At 44.7% G+C, this 20995-nt stretch overlaps 1 protein-coding gene across 3 annotated transcripts in view; it reads left to right on the plus strand.

The window, feature by feature from the left end:
* Positions 1-20672, plus strand: part of LOC147636234 (uncharacterized) — a 53584-nt gene extending 32912 nt beyond the window's left edge. For 2 of the 3 annotated variants that reach the window (XM_086801665.1, XM_086801667.1), the window contains 13 exons: positions 35-138; positions 269-586; positions 684-878; positions 3459-4039; positions 5164-5437; positions 5599-5676; positions 5788-5991; positions 6539-6749; positions 7757-8013; positions 8113-8295; positions 19552-19766; positions 19984-20204; positions 20366-20672. In XM_086801665.1, coding sequence (XP_086657791.1) covers positions 35-138; positions 269-586; positions 684-878; positions 3459-4039; positions 5164-5437; positions 5599-5676; positions 5788-5991; positions 6539-6749; positions 7757-8013; positions 8113-8295; positions 19552-19766; positions 19984-20204; positions 20366-20487 — 2963 coding nt within the window. In that variant the 3' untranslated portion in view covers positions 20488-20672. The remainder of the gene's footprint in view (positions 1-34; positions 139-268; positions 587-683; positions 879-3458; positions 4040-5163; positions 5438-5598; positions 5677-5787; positions 5992-6538; positions 6750-7756; positions 8014-8112; positions 8296-19551; positions 19767-19983; positions 20205-20365) is intronic. The other variant, XM_086801666.1, reaches the window with a different exon arrangement.
* Positions 20673-20995: the final 323 nt, after the last annotated feature.

The raw sequence follows: 20995 nt of genomic DNA on the forward strand, positions 1-20995 counted from the left end.
CAAAATTCTTACAATTTTTTTTCAAGACATACAGGGGTTCAGGCATCCGGAGAAGCGATCGTGGCAGTGCGCCGCCTGCAAAAGCTGCTAGATTTGGATAAAGCAGATGATTTAAGCATTCAAGTTGATTGTGCACAGGTCTCGTGTTCTTTTTTTTAAAGTTTTCTGTAAAAGAAGAATTATTGCACGAGAGAATTCTATTTTTCTTATAGAAACTTCTCAAGTTTCATCAAAGGCTGCACAGTCATAAGCATGTTATTATCTGCAGTTTTCTAAAGAACATCCAGACAGAGCTGTTCTAGGCTTGGACTGTTCCTTCTCCTGGCAGCAAAAAATGTGGAAAACCATCAGCTCCAATATGGCCAAGGGAAGCGGGAAGATACACATAGAGGTCGAAAAGTTTTCTGAGTCAGAAAATTCCAATCTCGAGCTTAGGGAGATTCCTGTTGTCAACGATCCATCAAAAAGGGATGTGGTACTGCAGAATATAAACTTTTCTGTTGGGAAAGGGGAATTGGTCTCCATACATGGCCCTGTTGGAAGTGGAAAAAGCTCACTCTTGTTCGGAATCCTAGGTGAAATGCAGGTAGTGTGCCAATTTTCTCCCCCAACTTTTGTATTAAATTATGTTTTTTTTAGGTGACTATTCTTTCAAACCAATTACTGTTTTTTTTCCCCTGCAGTGCTTGAAAGGAAAACTGTTTGTTCAGCGTAATATAGCTTATGTGCCTCAACAGCCTTGGATACTGAATGATACAGTTCGACGAAACATTGTATTTACAAGTCCTTTTGATCCTGAACGTTATCAAAGAACTATTGCAGCTTGTGCTCTGGAACATGACATCTCACAGTTTGCTGGAGGTCACGACACAGAAATCGTATGCATTCTCACCCTTTAAATCGTTTTTGTCTTGTATTGGCACTTCGCAAATTGAAGAAGCTATTTCGTGTTTGAAAAATATTGAGAGAAACCATTTTTCTGATCATTTGAGAGAGAGAGGGAGAGAGAGATTATACTATCATCTTCTGAGGCCAAGTATAGTCCATGACACTCAATCGTGTGAGTACATGTAGTGCGTATGTTTTGTTTAATGAATATTCTGGGTGATACAACACCTCTTGATAAAGGCAGCAGTACAGTCTTTTCCTTTTGCAAAAGAAAAGTACAGATGTTGGCCCATCCCTCAAGGATGTAAGGAAAGTGTATGCAAATAGAAACAAAATCTGGGATAGGTATGCTACTCAGTCTAATACACACCCTCTCTAACTCAGGTTTATCATACCATTGCACCATCTCACATCTCAAGTGATGAGATGGCTAGAGAACCTGTACACATGGCAAAAGTATGAACTACAACGTCCTTGGTTGCATTGTTGGAGCTTTTTTGCATTGTATCTTCTCCTAATATAGTACCTAGTAATGTGGAGATCTGTAATTCTGGGACACTACTTTGTGTGTAATAAAAGCATGCCTCAATGGAGATAAAGCACTACGTCCCCTCTGTAACCAATGTTTTGAAGACAATATAGTTCTCAAACCAACCCATGGGTTTCATCTCCCCCTGCCCGTCATACCCCTTTTATTTGCGCAATTTTCTTCTGCCCGCCATTCACCTCACTCCCTCCTCTTTGTTTGCCCTTGCCTTCTTCTCTGCCTCTCGCCTTCTTCTCCCCTCTCCTTCGCAGAGAGAAGCCCCTCCTCCTGCCTCTCCCACTTCTTTGCCTGCATCAACATACAGAAAAAATGGGATTGTGTTCAAGTCAGCCGCCCACCCTTTGATTGCCATTATGGCTTGTGCCCAAGCATCCTTTACCCCCACTGTGTGGGAGAACAATCCTTATCTCCGAAGACAAGCTTACGACCTTACAGACAGATTTTGATAAAGAAGTAAAGACCACACTCATTGGAAAGATTTTCAAGCGCTTTCTGCTCTAAGGCTAGGGATTGGATCCTAGCACCACTCCCCATAGAGCTTGCCTCGCACTTTACTGATGCCTGCTTACTTGGAAGGGACTTCTTCCAAGCAGATTTCGATTCAGCGGAGGCAGCAACCTCACAGACTCTTGAGAACAGCTCGTTTCCTCTTGGCCCAAGGAAACTGCTCTTCTTCCAATACCCCGCTGGAACTTCGGCCCAATGCTAGAGGACCATAACTTTTGTCTGATCTTCCAAACGATGTCACTCCATATATTGCAAATACATTGGGTTTCATGAACCTGAAGGCCTCTGAGCATCTGGTCTTCCAAATATGCCACGTCGTGATACTAGCAATAATCTCCCAATTGGTGTCAATACTCAGCGAAGGTGGTGTGTATCATAACTGGGGGATATCCTGAAGCAAACATCTATGAGCTTTTGCCCCACGAAGAAGTATAACAAGATCTACTTGCCTGACCTCAGAAGTTGTGGGCCAGACTGAGTCAACCATTAGCACCCCAAGTAATACAGATAGTATCTGCCCAAGAGCTGGGCTATAGATACCCAGATCCTCTGTGCTCCTCTGCACTCCCATAAGCAATGATACACTATCTCAGATGGAGCTGGGCATCTAGGACAAGAGGGGTCCACACCAAAAATAGATCTCCATTGGTTGTGGGCAACGCATCATGTAGAAACAGCAGCAAGTAGTAGGATACCTAGATCCACCTGTAGTACAAGTGCCAGTTTCTCCTCTGAATTGGGGGTGTAACATCTATGATCTCCCTATGTAATACATCCTGCTGTGAAGGTTATGCATCAACATCCGCAGCTGTCCCACAGTAATGTGATCTTACATGATCATTAGGTGGATCAGGAGTGGGTACACGTCTGTCAACCTGTCTATTAACCCAAACAAGCCAAGGTTTGGGGGCAGTGGGGGGGTTGAGGGGCCACGGGTTGTGTTGCCTGGGGGCCCTGTTTTGTGCCGTCTCCTGGTGGTGACCCCTGGCTCTAAGCTAGTGTCTGGCAATGTGGCTCTGTTGTCAGCAGACACGGTGGTGGCTGTGGTCTACTGGCAATCTAATTTGCTGTCTAAATAAAGAGCCATCTGGTCCTGCCAGCATCACATGATCATCTATAAGATAGGGGCCACTGAACGAGTATCATGACTTGTGGTACCCCATCAACACTAGCTGTGAAATCGGTGGAAGGTGTCTTTGGAAGGGTGAGAACATGTCCAAAGGCTGGGCCGCATACAGGAATCTTCTAGAGCTGTGCAGACAAAACATAGCAGATTTATGAGTGAGTGGAACCAATGGTATTTTCTTCTCCTCTCCTACGGGGCTTTTATGGCAGCATAGTGCCCCCTAATTGTTTGAGATCTCCTTTGTATGATTTTATTTAACTTAACAGAAGTCTTTTTCCTGGGAAAAAAAGAATTAATTGTGTTCTCCTTGTTAGGGCTGCTAATGATTTGTGCTGAGTTGAGTGCCACCTGCGAATACATTCTGATTTCCTTTTTTTTTTTGGTTTTCAGGGTGATAGGGGAATCAACCTAAGTGGAGGCCAGAAGGCACGCATCAGTCTTGCTCGTGCTTGCTACAGTTCAGCTCCTGTTGTTTTCTTGGATGACCCTTTAGCTGCAGTTGATGTGCCGACAGCAAAGCACTTGATTGAGCAGGTCCTCAACGGAATCATCAAAGGAAGAACTGTCATTTTGGTAACACATAATAAGACAGCACTTGCCATATGTGATCGTACTTACTCCATGGAAAATGGCTATTTATTTGATACATTAGAGGGGCTAAAGAAAAACAATTCCAAAGGCGGGTCAGCTTTAGTTTTTCACAATGAAGTTACTGACACTAGTACAGATATAGTCATTTCTGATCATACTCGAGAAAACGACATGAATGCATCCATGCGTGTTGATGAAGCTGGTAATGATAATGAAGAGGATGACCATGTAGCTAAATCAAGTCAACCAGAGAAATTGCAAGCTCAAACATTTGAATCGGCAAATGGTGAAGTGAAGGGGAGATCCACAGTCAAGGAAGATAGAGTTGAGGGGAATATACATTTGTCCACTTGGATAGCCTATGGAAAGGCATCAGGAGGGTCTCTCTCTCTCTCTCTCTCTCACGCTTACATTCACACGCACACGCACAACGCACGCGTGCGCGCACATACATACATACTCTCACAAATGGCAGTACTACATGGATACTTTCATGAGGCTTACAAAGGATATTTTTTGCATTTTTTTCTATGTTTTCATGATTATGCACGCGGCTAAATTGCAGAGGGAAGTTGAGTCAGAGGAGCACTTCCTATGCAAGTGCACCGTATATTATGAGATCTGATGGAGGTTCCATTGTCTCTTCAGAGAGGGGTTTGGACCCTTATCCAAGATCATGGATTATCCAAACCAGCGGTACCTAGGCTTCTTCCTACTAGAGCTTCATCACCACATAGACCCACTGACTAGAGAGTCGAGACCTCATGGGAGACATCCAACCCGGCCCCCAGGCGACTATCACTCAATTCTTCCGACCATGAAAGGACGCCACACTAGCCGTGGATGACATGCCCACAGCCTCATCGAGCCACACATTCTCAAGTGCCCGACCACCCACCAGACCCCACTCTGGCGTGACTCTAGATCAGGCCGCAGCACTGCAGTGAGCCTGACGTCCCAGACTCCCTGGACCTTGCCAGCAACATAGACATCAGCCCCAGCTTGAGGAGATCTTTGAGAGGCACAAAGCCACCTTCCCACGCCCAATGGATCTGCAGAGACTTCTACAAGCTACCACCATGCTTGATATCCTTGATGGCCCCCTCCTCCTACTGGACGGTTAGCTGCATAGGCTGTATGATGATGATGATCCATTTTGTATCATATGGCTCGGATTTGACATTCCCAGCTCATAGCTCTCATCTTTTTTTTCTTTTGTACCATGATGAGATTACATGTATCACTTTTGGTCACATAGACCCATTGAGTCTTTTGGAAGACGTTAATAAAATCTTTCTTTCTTTCTTTCTCATGCATGCCCATGCACATTGATGCCCTTGCACAATGTGAGCATATGTGTGCTTAGCAGATGTGTTTTATCAGTTGTGGATTTTCCATGTACAATGATTCATAATGAAATTACCCATGCATGTTTCGACTTGTACAAAGTGAATCAGAACACGGCTGGCTTGAGATTCTGTCTCATTATCCTTATCTTTTGCAGGCTTTATTTCTTCTCCTTTGTCATTTTTGTCTTCGTGATCGGGCAAGCAGTACGCGTCATGGTGGATTACTGGCTCCGGGTATGGACAGATAGAGAATACAATCTAAGGCCAGGAATATATTTAGCAGCATATGCAAGCTTTGCAGTGGGTGCAACCATATTCTCTCTCTCCAGAGCTTTGCTTTTCACACATGCAACCATGACTGCAGCAACTAAAATGCATGGTCAGATGGCTGAACGAGTGCTGCGATCGCCACAACTCTTCTTTGATCAGGCAGATAATTAGCTCTCAAGCAGAATTAGTAACAGTCTTGAGTTGCCCCATTTTCAAAAATATCTTGATAGACAAGTGATCATGCACTAGGCTATGACACAGGTCTGAGCTAGCATGGTCCTTGCCTAACCTTTTTGCTTACTTTTACTTGTTGCCTGCAGAATGTTGCTGGTAGAATTTTGAATCGGTTCAGCAAAGATCAAGCTTTAGTTGACGAAATATTACCCAACACAGCACAGGCAATATTTCATAAAGCCATATTGTTTCTGCATAAGTTTTCCTCACTTTTTCGCATGGCAAAGATCTAACATAAAACCTCTGTTGCTTTGCTTTGCTTTGCTGTGCTGCAGCAAATGTTTGAGTATGCAATATCAGCCTTGGGAACTCTGATAATTATAGGGGTCCTTATTCCATGGTTCTTACTAGCGTTTCCGCCTTTCATTTTTTATTTCTTCTATGTTCAACGCCGGTATGTCACGATTTCTCGTGAACTTAAAAGGCTTGAAGCAATTTCGAGGTCACCGATGTATGCCCACGTTGCTCAAACTCTTCAGGTAAGATCAAAATGCCTTCAAAAGCCCTTTTTTTCCTAATATCCACATGCATGTATGTTTGAGCACGCATGCGAACGTGGTGTGTGTGTGTGTGTGCACCAAAGCGAGAATGATACAAACAATTAGTATCTTGAGAGAAGGTATGTCTGTTTATTCAATGGAACATTATTAGAGATGACACAGCAGTCCCCGACCATGTAGCCAAGTGGTTAGAAGTCGAAGTCCCAACATGGAGGTCATGGGTTCGATCCCCACTCATTGCAGCCAGGAGTGATGTGTTGAATAAAAAAGCGATGGGATAAATAATCCATGGTAAAAACCCTCTCCCAAAAAAAAACGGACAACACACAGCAGCAGCTTAGTGAGCATGTGGATCCACTCATATCAGCACAGGCTTTGCAATGTCCAGCCCTTTAACAAAGTGAAGGAATCAGAGTTGGCTGGATTACATTTTACTAAACATCCTAAAGTGATCTTATAAGTTAGGGTGGAAAAAAAAATGAATTCCTGCATGTTTCTCATCTTTCAGGCACATTTTTTGTGGCAGGGCATTGTTTCTGTGCGTGCTTATGGTACCCAATCTGAAATGCATAAGGCGTTTATGTCATTAGTAGATGCGAATCATCGCCCATACATTCTATTTGTACACATGTCACGTTGGTTGGGTATAAGGCTGGACTTTGCGACGTGTATGTGTGTAACACTGGCATCGACTCTTGTGGTTCTTCTAAGAACCTCAATTTCTCCAGGACTGGCAGGTATGGATTCAAATTTATCTCTAGAAGGTCAAGTTTTCTCCTAGAGTTTAAAGTTGAAATGTCTGTAATCGTCTTTTAGTTTATTTTTTTAATCCTTCATGTTAAGGGTAAATGCACCTTTGAAGGGTATGTCAGTCTTCAAATTTGAGGCCTGCTCCAATGCTCTCCTGGCCGGCATTTCGTCCACTGAGAACGCTAAGCGTCGGCAAAGCCACCTTTTCACGATAATCCCGGAAAGCTCGTAATCGGTTTCAGGTGTGTGCAACAGGGGTTACGGGGGCTGGTTCCCAGAATGTACACAAAATATAGGGAAACGAACTCTCATGTGCCCGCCCCTCTTCTTCTCCCTGCCTTTTTTGCAAAGCACCATTGTTGCTATGATAGCTGTTACTTTCCCTGGGTCCTGGCTATGCTAAGATGACTTAATTGAAGTAGAGGATTAAACTGTCCATGGCCTGGCACGCTTGCAAGACCAGGCACACATGCGCATACTTCATTAGTCAGCTCAGTTGATAACAGCAGAGAGGTTCCACTGCAGTCATATCTGCCCAATATCAGGTACTTCGTGTAGAGTTAGCCCATGTGTGTGAAAGCACCTAGGTCAGAGCACAGGTGATGGAGTAAGAGACCTCAGGCACTGACTGAACAAAACAAACCTGCAATCACACAATAGAGGGAGGGAAGGAGGGATTGAGAGTAGTCAAGTCGAATCTCTTGTTAAGGCTTTGTATATCTGAACAATCGCCTGCATGTGTGTGTGTGTGTGCGCACGTGATTTAATTCCTGTAAGTATACATACCTTAAAGTGTGTGTGTGCGTGTGTGTGCGTGACTTAATCCCCGTGAGTATACATACCTTTAAACTGCACCTACTAGAAGTCAATTACATTAGAAGCTAATAAAAATATACATCGATGTTATGTGGTTTTTAATTGGTTGTGTTGTCTCCAAGGTCAATATTTTTTCTAAACAGATCTGATAAAAGAATGCACTAGGTTTTGGCTTCAGGTGTTGTTTTAGTTCAAAGCCTGCAAATAACTGGATTCATTCAGTTTGTGGTTAGACAAGCGGCAGAAACAGAGAACTACTTGACCAGTGTAGAAAGGATTGAGGCGTATGCCAATCTTCCATCAGAGGCGGATCCCACTACTCGACCCGGAATTATTGGGACAAGTTGGCCTTCAAGAGGAGAAATAGAGTTTGAAAATTACACAATGACTTACAGAGTAGACTTGCCCCCAGTTTTGAATGGAATCTCATTCAAGGTTATTTTTTCCCTTCAAAAAAGATACATATCACCTTTCGAGATGTAGATGTCACAATTTTAACTCTAAATGAAAATATAAACCGTATAATTTGGGCAGGTTAATGCAAGGGAAAAAATAGGCATTTTAGGACGCACGGGTGTCGGCAAATCAAGTCTGGCTGCAGCTCTTTTTCGAATGGTTGAGAATAAGCAATGTGGTGGAGACATTCTCATTGATGGTGTGAATATACAGCTTGTTGGACTTGATGATCTACGCCAACGCCTCTCTATCATTCCTCAGGTTAGCCTTCCACATTCATCTACATACATGTATATGCGTATGCATATGCATATGCACATATCCATATACATATGCATGTGCACATGCATGCATATATGTGTAAGTATGTATGTAGACACACTAACATAGAATACATATACAAAGACACATGTAATATACATGCACACATAAATATACTATCATACATAACATCTTTTGGTCTCATGAACTCTTGTGGTCTTTTGAGGACGCTAATATATCATTTCATTTCTCTCTCTCTCTCTCTCTACACACACACACACACATGGCTCATGTGTGTATACATATGATCCATGAGTGACCTGGATGTCAAAACAACATGAAAAAGAAAAAAAACCAACCTGCCAGAAGAAGAAAAAAAGCCAATAAAATCAGGATAAAAACCTCACGTGTATGGACTCTCTCCTATGACTGTACATGGAAGTGATGTCCACCACCGTCTCTAGGGGAGCCTAAGAAGAGAGAGAGAGCACTTGATGGTGCTTGAGAATGGAGAGAAAGAAAGAAAGATATATTAACGTCTACGAAAGGCCAAAGTGGCCTATGAGACCAAAACATAGTACACAGCTGATGGTGTCTCATCAAAAGTAAGACAAAAAGGACTAAAAAAGTCCTAAAACAGTCCTAAACAGCTATGAAAGGAAAATACTCCTTCTGAGGTACAACAAAAGTGTATAATATCTACAACTAGCATAAGACTGGTGTAATCTTCTCATCGCAGTATCTCTCTCATTGGGTGCTGTAAGATAGAGAGATTAAAGTGGCGGGTGATGATGGCTCTAATCCACCGGTGATGAAGCGGCCGTGGACGAGATCCTGGTAAGCGTGGGCGTCTCGCTCGACAAAGTGCTATGGCTCTGTCAAGGGTGACTCCTCCTGAAGGACGTCTATGGGACGTCTGGCTCTCCGAGGGGGTAGTGGAGGTCCTGGTCGTATCTGCCGGGGTGGTCATGGCCCTGAAAAAATCTGTCATGGCTCGCTGCTAGCAGGGTGGATCCTGGTGTGTTGTCCTAGCTCGTAGGAGAGCCTCTCGATGGCGTCTGAGCTCCAATAAGAAAAGCCCCAAACACCTTTGATCCTCAAACTCCATCACATGTCGTAATGGTCCAAAACCCTCTCGGAAGAGACACCAGTATCTCCCTCATATCTCATAATACACAATACATCGGCATATCTCCATCTCAAGCTTGGCCAGGTAATCCCGCTTCTTCTTCCACACAAGGCGTTTGAAGAGTGTTCTGGCCTGTCTATGTGTGTTGATGCCAAGGGTGATCTCCCGCCGCAGGCGGTCACGAGTCTCGCGACATTCATCATCATACCAACCATTCTGTGGGGCCGTATGGCGAGGAGGGGTAGAAAGAGAGGGGTGTATATGGGAAAGCATATGCTGCTGAACCATGTAATACATCTGCCAACTCTTTCGTAAGCTCATCAAGTGGACTTCTCAGGTCAAGAGCAAACAGACCATCATATACTACACTGCCATATACCCTAGAGGTCTCTAGAGTAAAGTGATATCTTGGGTATCTAGTATGACTAGAGGGTGGTGTGCCTCTAACATATCCACAAGTCACAGAAAATGTCAAATATGCATGGTCTGCTGCTATCCCAATGGGTCTGCCCGAAATGGAGAGATCTTGTATATCATGTATCAAGGTAGGTGAGCCCATCTGGTAATCCACTATACTAGCTCCTCCCTTTTTGTTCTAGCATGTGAGAGCATCTGAACCTGGCCAACGGGATAGGCCATTATAGATAACTAGCCCATGTGCACTCCCCAAAGCTAGGAAGTGTATCCCATATTTTGTCACCTCTCCTGTGTCCTGGGCAGATCTCTGCATCCCTATCTCATCCGCTGCTAGCTCATGGTACACGGGCTCATCCGTAGCATAGAGAGCTGATTGTTCCCGGCCTGTACGTGCATTAAAGCCCCCGTTAGTAGTACATCTCCCAAGCTCGCAAATCTCATGATGTCCTCGTACAACGGCATATATGGTGATTCTCCCGGCATAGCATATCTAGAATGTGCTGGTGGGAAGTAGCATACTGCAATGTAAATGTCCCGAGGTCTATTTGTGCTCACTTTGATCCACATGTAGCGTGCGTCTGCACCTCTATGCATCACATGTACTGCCTCACGTAAGTCCTCCCTTAACAGTACTCCCCCCCACTTCCTCTAGTCCCCCCTGCTATGCGTGGTTGGGGTCGACATACTGATTCCCATCTATACCCAAGAACCTCTGGTAATTTACTCCCTGCACATTGGTGTGTGTCTGCATACATGGCAATATCCCGACCTTTGAAAGTGTCCTCGAAGTACCCTGCATCTACCCGTAGGGCTCCATTGCAGTTCCACACCGATAACTTCAAGGTCCCATAGGCCGCACCCCGTCAGGATGACCGGCACTCCCGGATGAACACTTGCCCATCTCTATATACAACCCATTTCCCCTCCTTACGTGCTTCGAACACTCGAGGCATGTTTTCCTTCCGGTGTGCTACGTGGGCCGGCGTAAGATCCTCAACTAGATAAATTCTCTCTCCCTTAAGCGCGGCCCTCTTAGCAAGAAAGGCCTTCTTCTTATCCATATCTGCAAATTTCAATATCAATGCTCGTGCTCTAATGGCATCCTTTCCCACTCTCCAGGCCTCTGCTATAGGAATCTCTGTGGTTCCTATCTTTGTACTCAGTGTCTTAGCATCTTCTTGAGGAGTACCTTTCTCCCTCCACCCTGTAACCTGTACATGTAGGGCTCTGGCTCGCCGTTTAGCCTCTTCTTTGAGGGTTGCATTCATCACCTCCACTTTATTGTCAGGTATTCCCTTGTGCTTTTTAACCACATCAATCCACTTACTTCCACCTCCGCCTTGGTGCGCTGTGCAACCTCGGCAAAGGTTTTTATCTCCTTCTCCACCTGTATTTTTAGTTCTTTTATTTCCTCTTGCATTTGAGGTGCTGCAGCCATGCCTTGTCCCTCATTTTGATGGTCTAACTTTTCCTTGCATGCATTCAGCTCTGCCCTTAATTCCAAGATCATACTGTCTTTCTCTGCAATCATTGAATGCATTTCCTCTTGCAATTCTTTTCTGATTTCAGCCTGCATGAGAGTTTGTACAACCTGCAGTTCCACCCGTACTTGGGCTTGCATCTCACATGTCTGGTACGTTTCAGCCAAACAGGCATGTGTTTCTTGCTTCATTTCTTGCTTAATTTCCTCACGCAGGAGGTGTATCTCTGTCCTGACCAATCTGTGTATCTCATCATACATTGCTTCATCGATTCTCTTGGATGTCTTCCCCAGTCGCTTTGACCCCGGGGAGAGTGTCCATTCCCTACCTTTTCTCACGTAAAACTTCTTAACAGAAGGGGACTTTACCGGCGGCTCCTCCGAGTTCGGCGGCAATCTCCTCTTCATCCATGTTGTTACTTCCTCAATATTGGCTGCTCCTCTTCAACGTTGGCGGCTCCTCCAAGAAAGAAAGAAAGAAAGAAAGAAAGAAAGAAAGCTGTATTAACGTCTACTAGAGGCCGAACTCGACCTATGAGAAATCAATGTACAACTGTCAATGTCTTTTGGATGTCCAAAAAAAAAAGGACAAAATGAACATGAAATAAACTATGAAAGTACTGAGCTAGTGGGGGGGTGTGATGGATGGAGCACTACTGCTAGAGGCTCAGTATGCAACCTATATGCGCAGGGTATACAAGAATGCAATGCAGATCTGTCTAGCTCCAACCAGTACCATAATGGGGGTGTAATATGTGATACATAGGCGATGGCGAGGCAAAAATACCTCGAAGCATGATCTCCGGGTGTGAGTGTAAGTGAGCTAGCCGCTCCTAGATATGGTGTTGATGTCAAGCCCGTATCTCTGTGATCTCCCTTTGATGTAGTCTGGGAGTCTGGTAGCCTGGTGCTCTCGGTCTCCATCTGGCTCGGAGGTCCATAGCGCACAGAAGTGTAACCCCCTCCTGTGTCAGAATAGGCACTGGGATAGATCTCTGGAAGAAATCAGTGAGCTGGAGCTGTCGCCCACCTCTCCTTGTGGTATGAGTCCGTAGCAGTGTCTCTCTGTCGCGCTGTGTCTCTAGCAAGAACTGGCCAAATCTGCGCTGGTCTATAGACTCCATGATCTGGCGGAGTGAGGGATGTCCACTGAAGATGGTGGTGTATCTCTCTCTAATGACACTATATGCTCTGCTTCTGCATACATAATGTTCCTCACTCTCAACCTCCTCCTGGCATAGTCTGCATATCCTCTCTGCTCTGGGGATCTGTGCTGCCCTACCTGCCTCAATCTCAAGCTGGTGTGATGACACTCTGAGCTAGCCAATCACCACTCGGGCACTATGAGGCATGTACACATCCATGTATCCAGGTCTCTGTATGAATCCATCCGCTGAGATACGCATAAACTGATCTCTGTAGTATAGCATCTTCGGCGGTAGAGGCTGACTGGGTGTAATCCAAGTCTCTTGAGTGTATCGCTGCCATAAATCCTGCCGAAGGACTTTGTTCCTCTCACTGTGAGAGAGCTGGATGTGTGGTGCATGTATATCATACTGGAAAGGTGGCAGGTGATCTATGTCAAGACCATGCTGAGTGAGCCACTGTATCATCTGTGAATACCATGATCTCCTATCTCCACTCTCTGCGAGCTGCCTGGACGCCTCAAAAGCTCTATGTGAGAGTCGATCTGATGGCATATCTCTGATCCTCTGTATGAAGATGGCCTCTACTAGCATAGGAGGTGCAGCAAACTCCGTCCGCACAATGTCATGTGGGACGGAGGGTTTGCTGCGGATCATCCGTGAGAGCATGAGAATCTGAGGCCTCTCTATCTGAGACCATGTGGAGGTGGCCAAGCCCAGGTGCCCATACTGCTGCAGCATACATCAAAGCAGGGGTGACCAGTGTGTCAATCAACCACCCCTTCGTGCGGGGCTCCTGGAAGTGTGCCTGGTGACACTGTCTCTCTAGCATGGCCAGAGCTGCATACCCTCGTGTGAGTCTATCCTTGGTTGCCTGTGCCATAGTAAATCTTCCTGGCGGAGTCGTAAATGTAATCCCCAGGTACACATATGAGTCTACCACCTCTACTTGTCCTCCTGCTAGTGTGAAGATGGCCTGTCGTCGAACCGGCCCTGAGGCGTGGAAAATCATGGCCTTGGTTTTCCCAAGGTTCACTGTAAGCCCCCTCTGTGTGCAGAAGTTGTCGAGTGCATGGAGATGGTGTAGTCCCATCTGCGACTCAGAGACCAGAATAATATCATCTGCATATAGCATAATGTGGAGTGTGGTACTTGAGATGCCTACCCCGTCCCCACCACTGTGACCAATGAAGTCAGCCACCTCATCAATGTATAGCCCAAATAGTGTAGGAGAGAGTGGGCATCCTTGCTTCACACCTATGGTGCTAGCAACAACATCAGATTGCCCCCCGAGGCATCGTATGCGCCCGAAGACCTGCTCATATAAAGCATAGATGCCCCAAACCATCTCTGATGGGATCCCCAATGACTGTAGGCGCTCGAAGAGTCTCTCGTGGCACCGTGTCAAATGCTTTGCGGAAATCCACAAAGTAGCAGTATAATCTCTTCTCCTGCGCCCTAGCCTGGTCAATCAGACATCTCAGAGTGAATATATGGTCAATAGTGGAGAAAGCTCGTCGGAATCCAGCCTGCCCTGGTGCTCGCAGTCCCTCTTTCTCTGCATATGAGCTCAACTCTGCCTCGAGCACTGCACCATAAAGTCTGGCCAATGTATGACCAATCATGATAGTCATGTAGTTGCTGGGGTCTAGCACGTCTCTTGCTTTGTGGAGAGGCACGATGGTGTGCATAGTCCACTCAGCTAGTAGACCCTCCACTAGTGCCCTATTAAAGAGGTGAGCAACAAAGGGTCCCAGTGTGTTAGGTGCATAAATAAGATGCTCACTCTGTATACCTGTGTGGTCAGCCAATCTCCCATGCTGTAACCAGCGGATAGCTCTCTCTACCATCAAGGCGGTAAAGAAAGTAGAGGTGGTAGGGTGGGATTCCTGTGGTTGTGGTATGGGCAGCTGCTGAGGGATATGGTAGAGGCTCTTTGCATATGTGTGCCATGTGTGTGGATCCTCAATCGGGGTACGAGGGCGAGGCTCTCTCATCCTGCGCCATGCAGTGGCTGCATCTCTGCTCATGAGTAGGTGGTATATATCCCAGTACTGTGCCTCCTCATATGCACGCCTCTTACGGCGTGTGAGGATCGTCATCTGTCGGCTCGCCTATCTCTATGTAATGGTCCCCAGTGTTGTTTGGGCCAGGTGGACCAAATCACTTATAAACTATTATAAGTGAAACTAAGCTGAAACTGGGGGAAAAAACCTCCACTAACTGAAGTAAAAAGTGCCCCAGTAACCTACTGATGATCACTAGCACTCCCCTGGGTGCATACACAGCATAAAACCCAACAAACCCCCCTGGAGTGATATGTGATCACTGTACATCATCCACCAAAAGGAAACAAATTCAAAGCAGTGCAGAATGCTTCGAATTTCGGATGTGGTAATGCCTTGGTGAAGATGTCTGCCACATTCTGATCTGTAGGGCAGTAGATCAGAGTGATATCACCTGCCTGGAGTCTCTCCCGAACAAAATGATAGTGAATCTCAATGTGTTTCGTGCGAGCATGAAACACAGGATTCCTGGCCACGGCAATGGCACTCTGACTATCAGTATAGATAGGTGTAGGCTCCTCCACTGAAATATCCATATCAGTCATGAGACGACGCAGCCAGACACACTCAACGGTAGTAGTGTAACTGCTCTGTACTCTGCCTCACAAGACGAAGTGGCCACTGTGGTCTGTTTCTTGCTTAGCCAAGAAATACATGAATAGCCAAGAAAGAAACAATTTCCACTAGTGGAATGTCTGGTATCAAAATCACCAGCCCAATCTGAATCGCTGTAAGCATATAACTGCATGTCACCCCCCTCAGGATAAAGCAATCCAAGAGACAAGGTACCCTGCAAATACCGAAATACACGCTTCACAGCTTGCCAATGTGCCAACAGCCTGAGCATATGTAGTGGCATCAAATAAAATACTGTCATCTTGTAGTGACAGTTTCATCCCAGGTTCCATAGGAGTGCTAATAGGCTTGCAATCCTGAAATTTAAACTTCTCCAGAAGTTTAGCAACATACCGAGATTGCAACAACCCAATGCCTCTGTTATCCTGCACAAACTGTATGCCCAAATAGTAGTGTACGGGCCCCAAATCAAACATGTCAAATGTCTATTGCAGTATCTCTTTAAAAGCTGCAATTTTGTCATCATTTGATCCCATGAGCAAAAGATCATCTACATAAAGACTGGTGACCAGCAGATCTTTCTCTTCTTTCTTTACATACAAAGTGGCTTTTGATGGACTGTTCACAAAGCCTTGAGTGAGCAGGAAAGCATCTATCTTTGCATACCAAGCTCGTGGAGCTTGTTTCAAACCATACAAGGCCTTTTTTAGCCTGCATACTTTCCCTTCATGACCATGTTCTGCAAAACCTATGGGCTGATGTACATAAACTTCCTCCTCGAGATCCCCATGTAGGAAAGCAGTCTTGATGTCCAACTGATGAACAACCCAACCACGATGTGCAGCCAATGCAATGACACACCGAAGTGTCGACATACGGGATGTAGGAGCAAATGTCTCCTCATAATCAATGCCCTTCTTCTGTGCATAGCCCTTTGCAACTAGACGGGCTTTGTACCTGTCAATGGATCCATCTGCATGTCTTTTCAACTTATAGACCCACTTAGTACCAATGGCTTTCTTGCCTTTGGGCAAATCAACCAAATCCCATGTTTGATTCTTTTGAATAGAATCAAGTTCATCCTGCATGGCTTTGTTCCAATGCACATTGTCTCGTGCATCCACAAATGAATCAGGCTTATCATCATCCTGTAAACTGGCTGCCATAACCATATTTAAATCCATGATGTGTGCATGCTCATTGGTCCGTGTCTCCCTACGAGTACGGCCAGCAAGAGGACCCTCTAGATGGCTGTCCTGTAATGTCCTCAAATACCATCTAGGTATGTGTCTGACCTGTGGAGCCTGCTGTCCCATATTTGGCTCAACTTCTGGCTCAATAGCCTGATGAATTTCTGCACCATCTTCATGATTAGCTGGTTGTCCTGTACCCTCATGGGTTGGATCACCAACTGTGGAATGAAACTCCATAGGTAGTAGACCTTCAAACACATCATTTTCAGCCTGATTTACATCATAACCAGCCATGGATATTTCTGATTTTTCATCAAAAATCACATCCCGACTAGTGAATATCTTCTTGGATAGTGGGTCATATAACCGGTAGCCCTTGCTCTCACGGCTATACCCAACAAAAATACATTTTGTGGCTTTATCATCCAACTTCCTCCTCATTTCTTTGGGTATGTGTGCATATGCAGGACACCCAAAAATACGAAAATGTGATACCGAAGGCTTGCGGCCATGCCAAGCCTCAAAAGGAGTAGTGGAAACCAATGCCTTTGTGGGACATCGATTCAAAATATGACAAGCACACATAACAGCTTCCACCCAAAAGATATGTGGTAGCTTCTTTGCCTTTAACATACATCTGGCCATCTCCATGAGTGACCGATTCTTCCTTTCTGCAACCCCATTCTGTTGTGGAGTATAAGGAGTAGTATACTGATGTTTGATACCTCTACTCTCAAGAAAGGAATTCAACATGTGTGACACATATTCCCCCCCTCGGTCAGAACGGAGAGTCTTAACCTTGCATCGTGACACTGTTTCAGCAAGTGCTACAAAGGCCAAAAATGCATCATATACCTGTGATTTCTGTGTCAACGGATAGACCCAGCATATACGAGAGAAGTCATCAATAAATGTAGCAAAATAGAAGCAACCTCCTAATGACTTCGTCTGCATGGGACCACAAAGATCACTGTGTATAAGCTGCAACTTTGCAGTTGCTCGTAGAGCCTGATCACGTGGAAAGGAAAACCGATGCATTTTTCCCAAAATACAACTTTCACATATGTGATCTGGAGGCTTCTCCATAAGAGGTAGGTCTGTCAACATGTTATGTCGCTGCATAAGCATAAGACTACCAAAATTTACATGCCCCATGCGAGCATGCCATAACTCCGCATCAACCATAGCTGAAGTAAGAGTGAATGCATTATAAGCAGACTGATCCACTGGCTGAAATGCATCCAACTGATAGAGTCCATGACATAATGTACCAGTAAGCATCAAGGTCAAGGAATTAGCTTTGTCTCTGATCATGCATTTGTCATCATCAAAGTTGACTTGCATACCACGCTGTGCTAAAGAAGAAATGGACAACAGATTCTTCTTTATCCCTGGTACATATAAGGCATCTGTAAGGCGAAGAATAGAGCCATCAATGGCTGTGAGCTGAATCTCCCCAATGCCACGAACTGGATATGAAGCATTATTGGCACACTGAACAGTTTTGCCAACAGGGTCAGGGCCTACATGACAAAACAAATCCCTGCGAGATGTAATATGCTTTGAAGCACCACTATCAAAATACCAAGTACATGCATGCTCTGTCACACTGAGTGTCTGCGAAGACCAAGAGGCATCATAGCTACATGTGTAGAAACAATAATCCCTGTCCTCAACAAAAGAAGCAGTCTCCGGAGGAGCTTTAGAGGCATCATTTACAGACATCCCAGATTCCTTTGCCTTCTCTTTGGCAATCCTCTTCCTACACTCTGTGATGTAGTGACCTGGCTTCTTACAGTAATGGCATTTGCCCTTCTTCTTGGGCTGTCCATCACCTTTCTTGGTATCCTGAGATGAACCACCATCACCTGAATTCTGATTTGAACTCTTTGGCTGAGGTTTGCCTTTCCCTTTTTGACCTGTCTCGTAAATGCTTGTTCAGCACTTGTGTTCATATTCATGTTCTTCCTGATTTGCTCTTCTTGTAACAAGAGAGCAACAAGTTCCTAATACTTAAGGGGCTCAACAGCATTCCTCATGCTGAGGTTCAAAGAGGTATGAAAAGCCAAGTAGGATCTTGGCAAAGAGTTCAAGATGGTGGATACAAGCTGTGTCTCAGGAATAATCTCATCCACATTGATGAGTTGCTCTCTCAAATCCTGCAGCTTGTTCAAGTGGCTAGACATATCATCTCCTTCATGCATTTTTTGATTTTCTAGCTCTCTTTTCAAAAATGAGATCCGTGCCTCATTACGAGCAGCATACATCTGCTCCAAAGTCACCCATGCATTCCGTGAAGAGCCAGCTGAACGAATATGAGGTATAATAGACCTCTGTACTGACAATGCAATAAGTGATAAGGCTTGTGCATCTCTGGCATCCCATGTCTTCTGAGCATTTGTTCTTTGAACAGGCAGAGGCTGACCTGGTGTGTGTGCCTGTTGTCCTCTTCCACGAGCACCCCCTTGGGGAGGAGTCTCTGGAGCCAATGGACCTGGACGTGGTTCATCACCACTAACAAAATCCCAAAGACCTTTTGCCACGAGCACATTTCTCAGCATAAAACTCCACAAGGAGTAGTTCATGCCATCCAACTTGTCTTCCTTAGACAAGTACGTGAACACATCACTCTGCTGTTGATTTACCATTATGCTAGTGCACAATGTTGTACCTGTGTATCAAAAAACCCAAAAGCAATAACCCTGAAAGCAACTGTACTCCACTGAATACAGCTGACCCAAATATGCCTGCACTCTCAATCCTCTGAATGTGCAACAAAATGCACCACTGACTAAGTAGAGCAATGAAAATGGCTCGCACAGTGCCAAAATGCCCAAAAATTTCTGCACCACCCAAAGCCTTGCAAAAGCCTGTAGAGATTTCTTTGCAAGCAAACCTCCCTGTATCTGCCAGAAAACTTTCACAGAGAAAATGCCCAAATTTCAAAACTTGTAAAGCTTACCACAAATGTGATTTTGCAGGTACAGGTGGCTGTAGGCTGTACAGAACAGTGTGCGTGCCCGATCTGATGTGACTCTCATGGGCCTGTAGTTGAAACTTGAGAGAGAGAGAGATTCCACTGTGGTGGCAGTGTGGTATAGGCTCCCGTATGCACTGTGGTGGGCTCTGGTGAGAGAGAGAGAGAGAGAGAGAGAGAGAGAGAGAGAGAGAGAGATTCCTAAACTGCATATAAAAGGACACAATGCATAGCCTAAATTTTTTACTTCTTTGTTTTGCCTGACTGAAACAGGATCCAATTTTATTTCAAGGATCACTCAGGTTCAATCTTGATCCCTTTGAAGCATACTCTGATGCAGAGATTTATGAGGCATTATCAAGAGTACATCTTACAAATAAGATTCAAAGTTTGGACAGAGGCCTTGATAGTTTGATAGCTCAGAATGGGGAAAACTTTAGTGTTGGCGAACGACAGCTGATCTGTATTGCGAGGTCTCTCTTAAGAAGGTAAACTTTGAGAGTGCACAAAGAAATTCTTGCCATGTTACTAATCAAGCATGCTTTGTTTATCATTTGCGATTCCTTTTTTTTATACACGTGCGCACATTAAGCCACCCACGCACCCATAAGGCCCCGTTAACAACACATGCAATTCTTATCTTGGGCTTTGGAATTTGAGAATTTTTTTTGCAGTGTAATATTGACATAATGATTTTCCTTGAAGATCACAAATCATAGTGATGGATGAGGCAACAGCAGCCATTGATGGAGAGACTGATAGCCTCATACAGGCAACAATACGCATGGCCTTTTATGATTGCACTGTGCTTACAATTGCTCACAGGATTGATACTGTGATCGATTGTGACCGCATTCTTATTCTCGCCACAGGAGGTCACATTGCAGAATTTGACTCTCCAAGCAATCTTCTTGATCACAATCAAGGTTCTGGATAATTCGAACTATCAACTCATGACTACAAACTAATCAATAAATATGGTTTCATGCTTCACATATAATTTCCATATACAATGCAAATGCATTTATGATAGAAGTAGTAATTTGGTGCTAGAAATGCTTACATTTGATGGTTCGGTAAGGTGCAGAAGGTGGAGGAATGTTTGCAGAAATGGTTCGGCAGGCAGGTTCAACCATCTCAGAGGGACTTCATCAAGCCGCACATAATGCGGAGAGGAGACGAAAAGAGAGGCAAGACAATTCAAATTGAGAATTTCTTACATGTTCCGCCACACTAGTGCATGCACTTCTGTGCGTATGAGGATGTGCAGAAACAAGTGCATGTAGATTATGAAGACATGCATCTAATACAAGTGTGCTTGATTATGCTAATCACACCTATGTTATGTTAATCTTTGTTTAATCCTTCTCGCTTAAGTATTTCATTATGCTTCATCATGGTGTTTCTTGATCACTTTGATCCACCCTAATCCCTTCATTTGGTATCAAAGCAAGGTTACTACTTTCATTAGTGTCATTATCAATTATTAAATTAATCAAGATGAGGCTGTTTTAAGCTTTCTCCTACAGACCACTACTCAGTGGTGGGTGAAAATCAACTCATACTCCACACCATTGGGTAAACCATCTTCACAGCCTTGAAGCCGACCCAACTCGCTTGTGCCCATCAAAGAAGCCCTTTGATTCGAGCTCAAAATCGGCGGAATTTCCACCTGCAAGCGGCACGTTTTTTCTTGAGAAAAATGAAGATAATTCCT

This window comes from Cibotium barometz, chromosome 8 (genome assembly GCF_041138505.1).
Source record: "Cibotium barometz isolate CiBa-2024 chromosome 8, ASM4113850v1, whole genome shotgun sequence".
In the NCBI taxonomy this organism is placed as follows: Eukaryota; Viridiplantae; Streptophyta; class Polypodiopsida; order Cyatheales; family Cibotiaceae; genus Cibotium; species Cibotium barometz.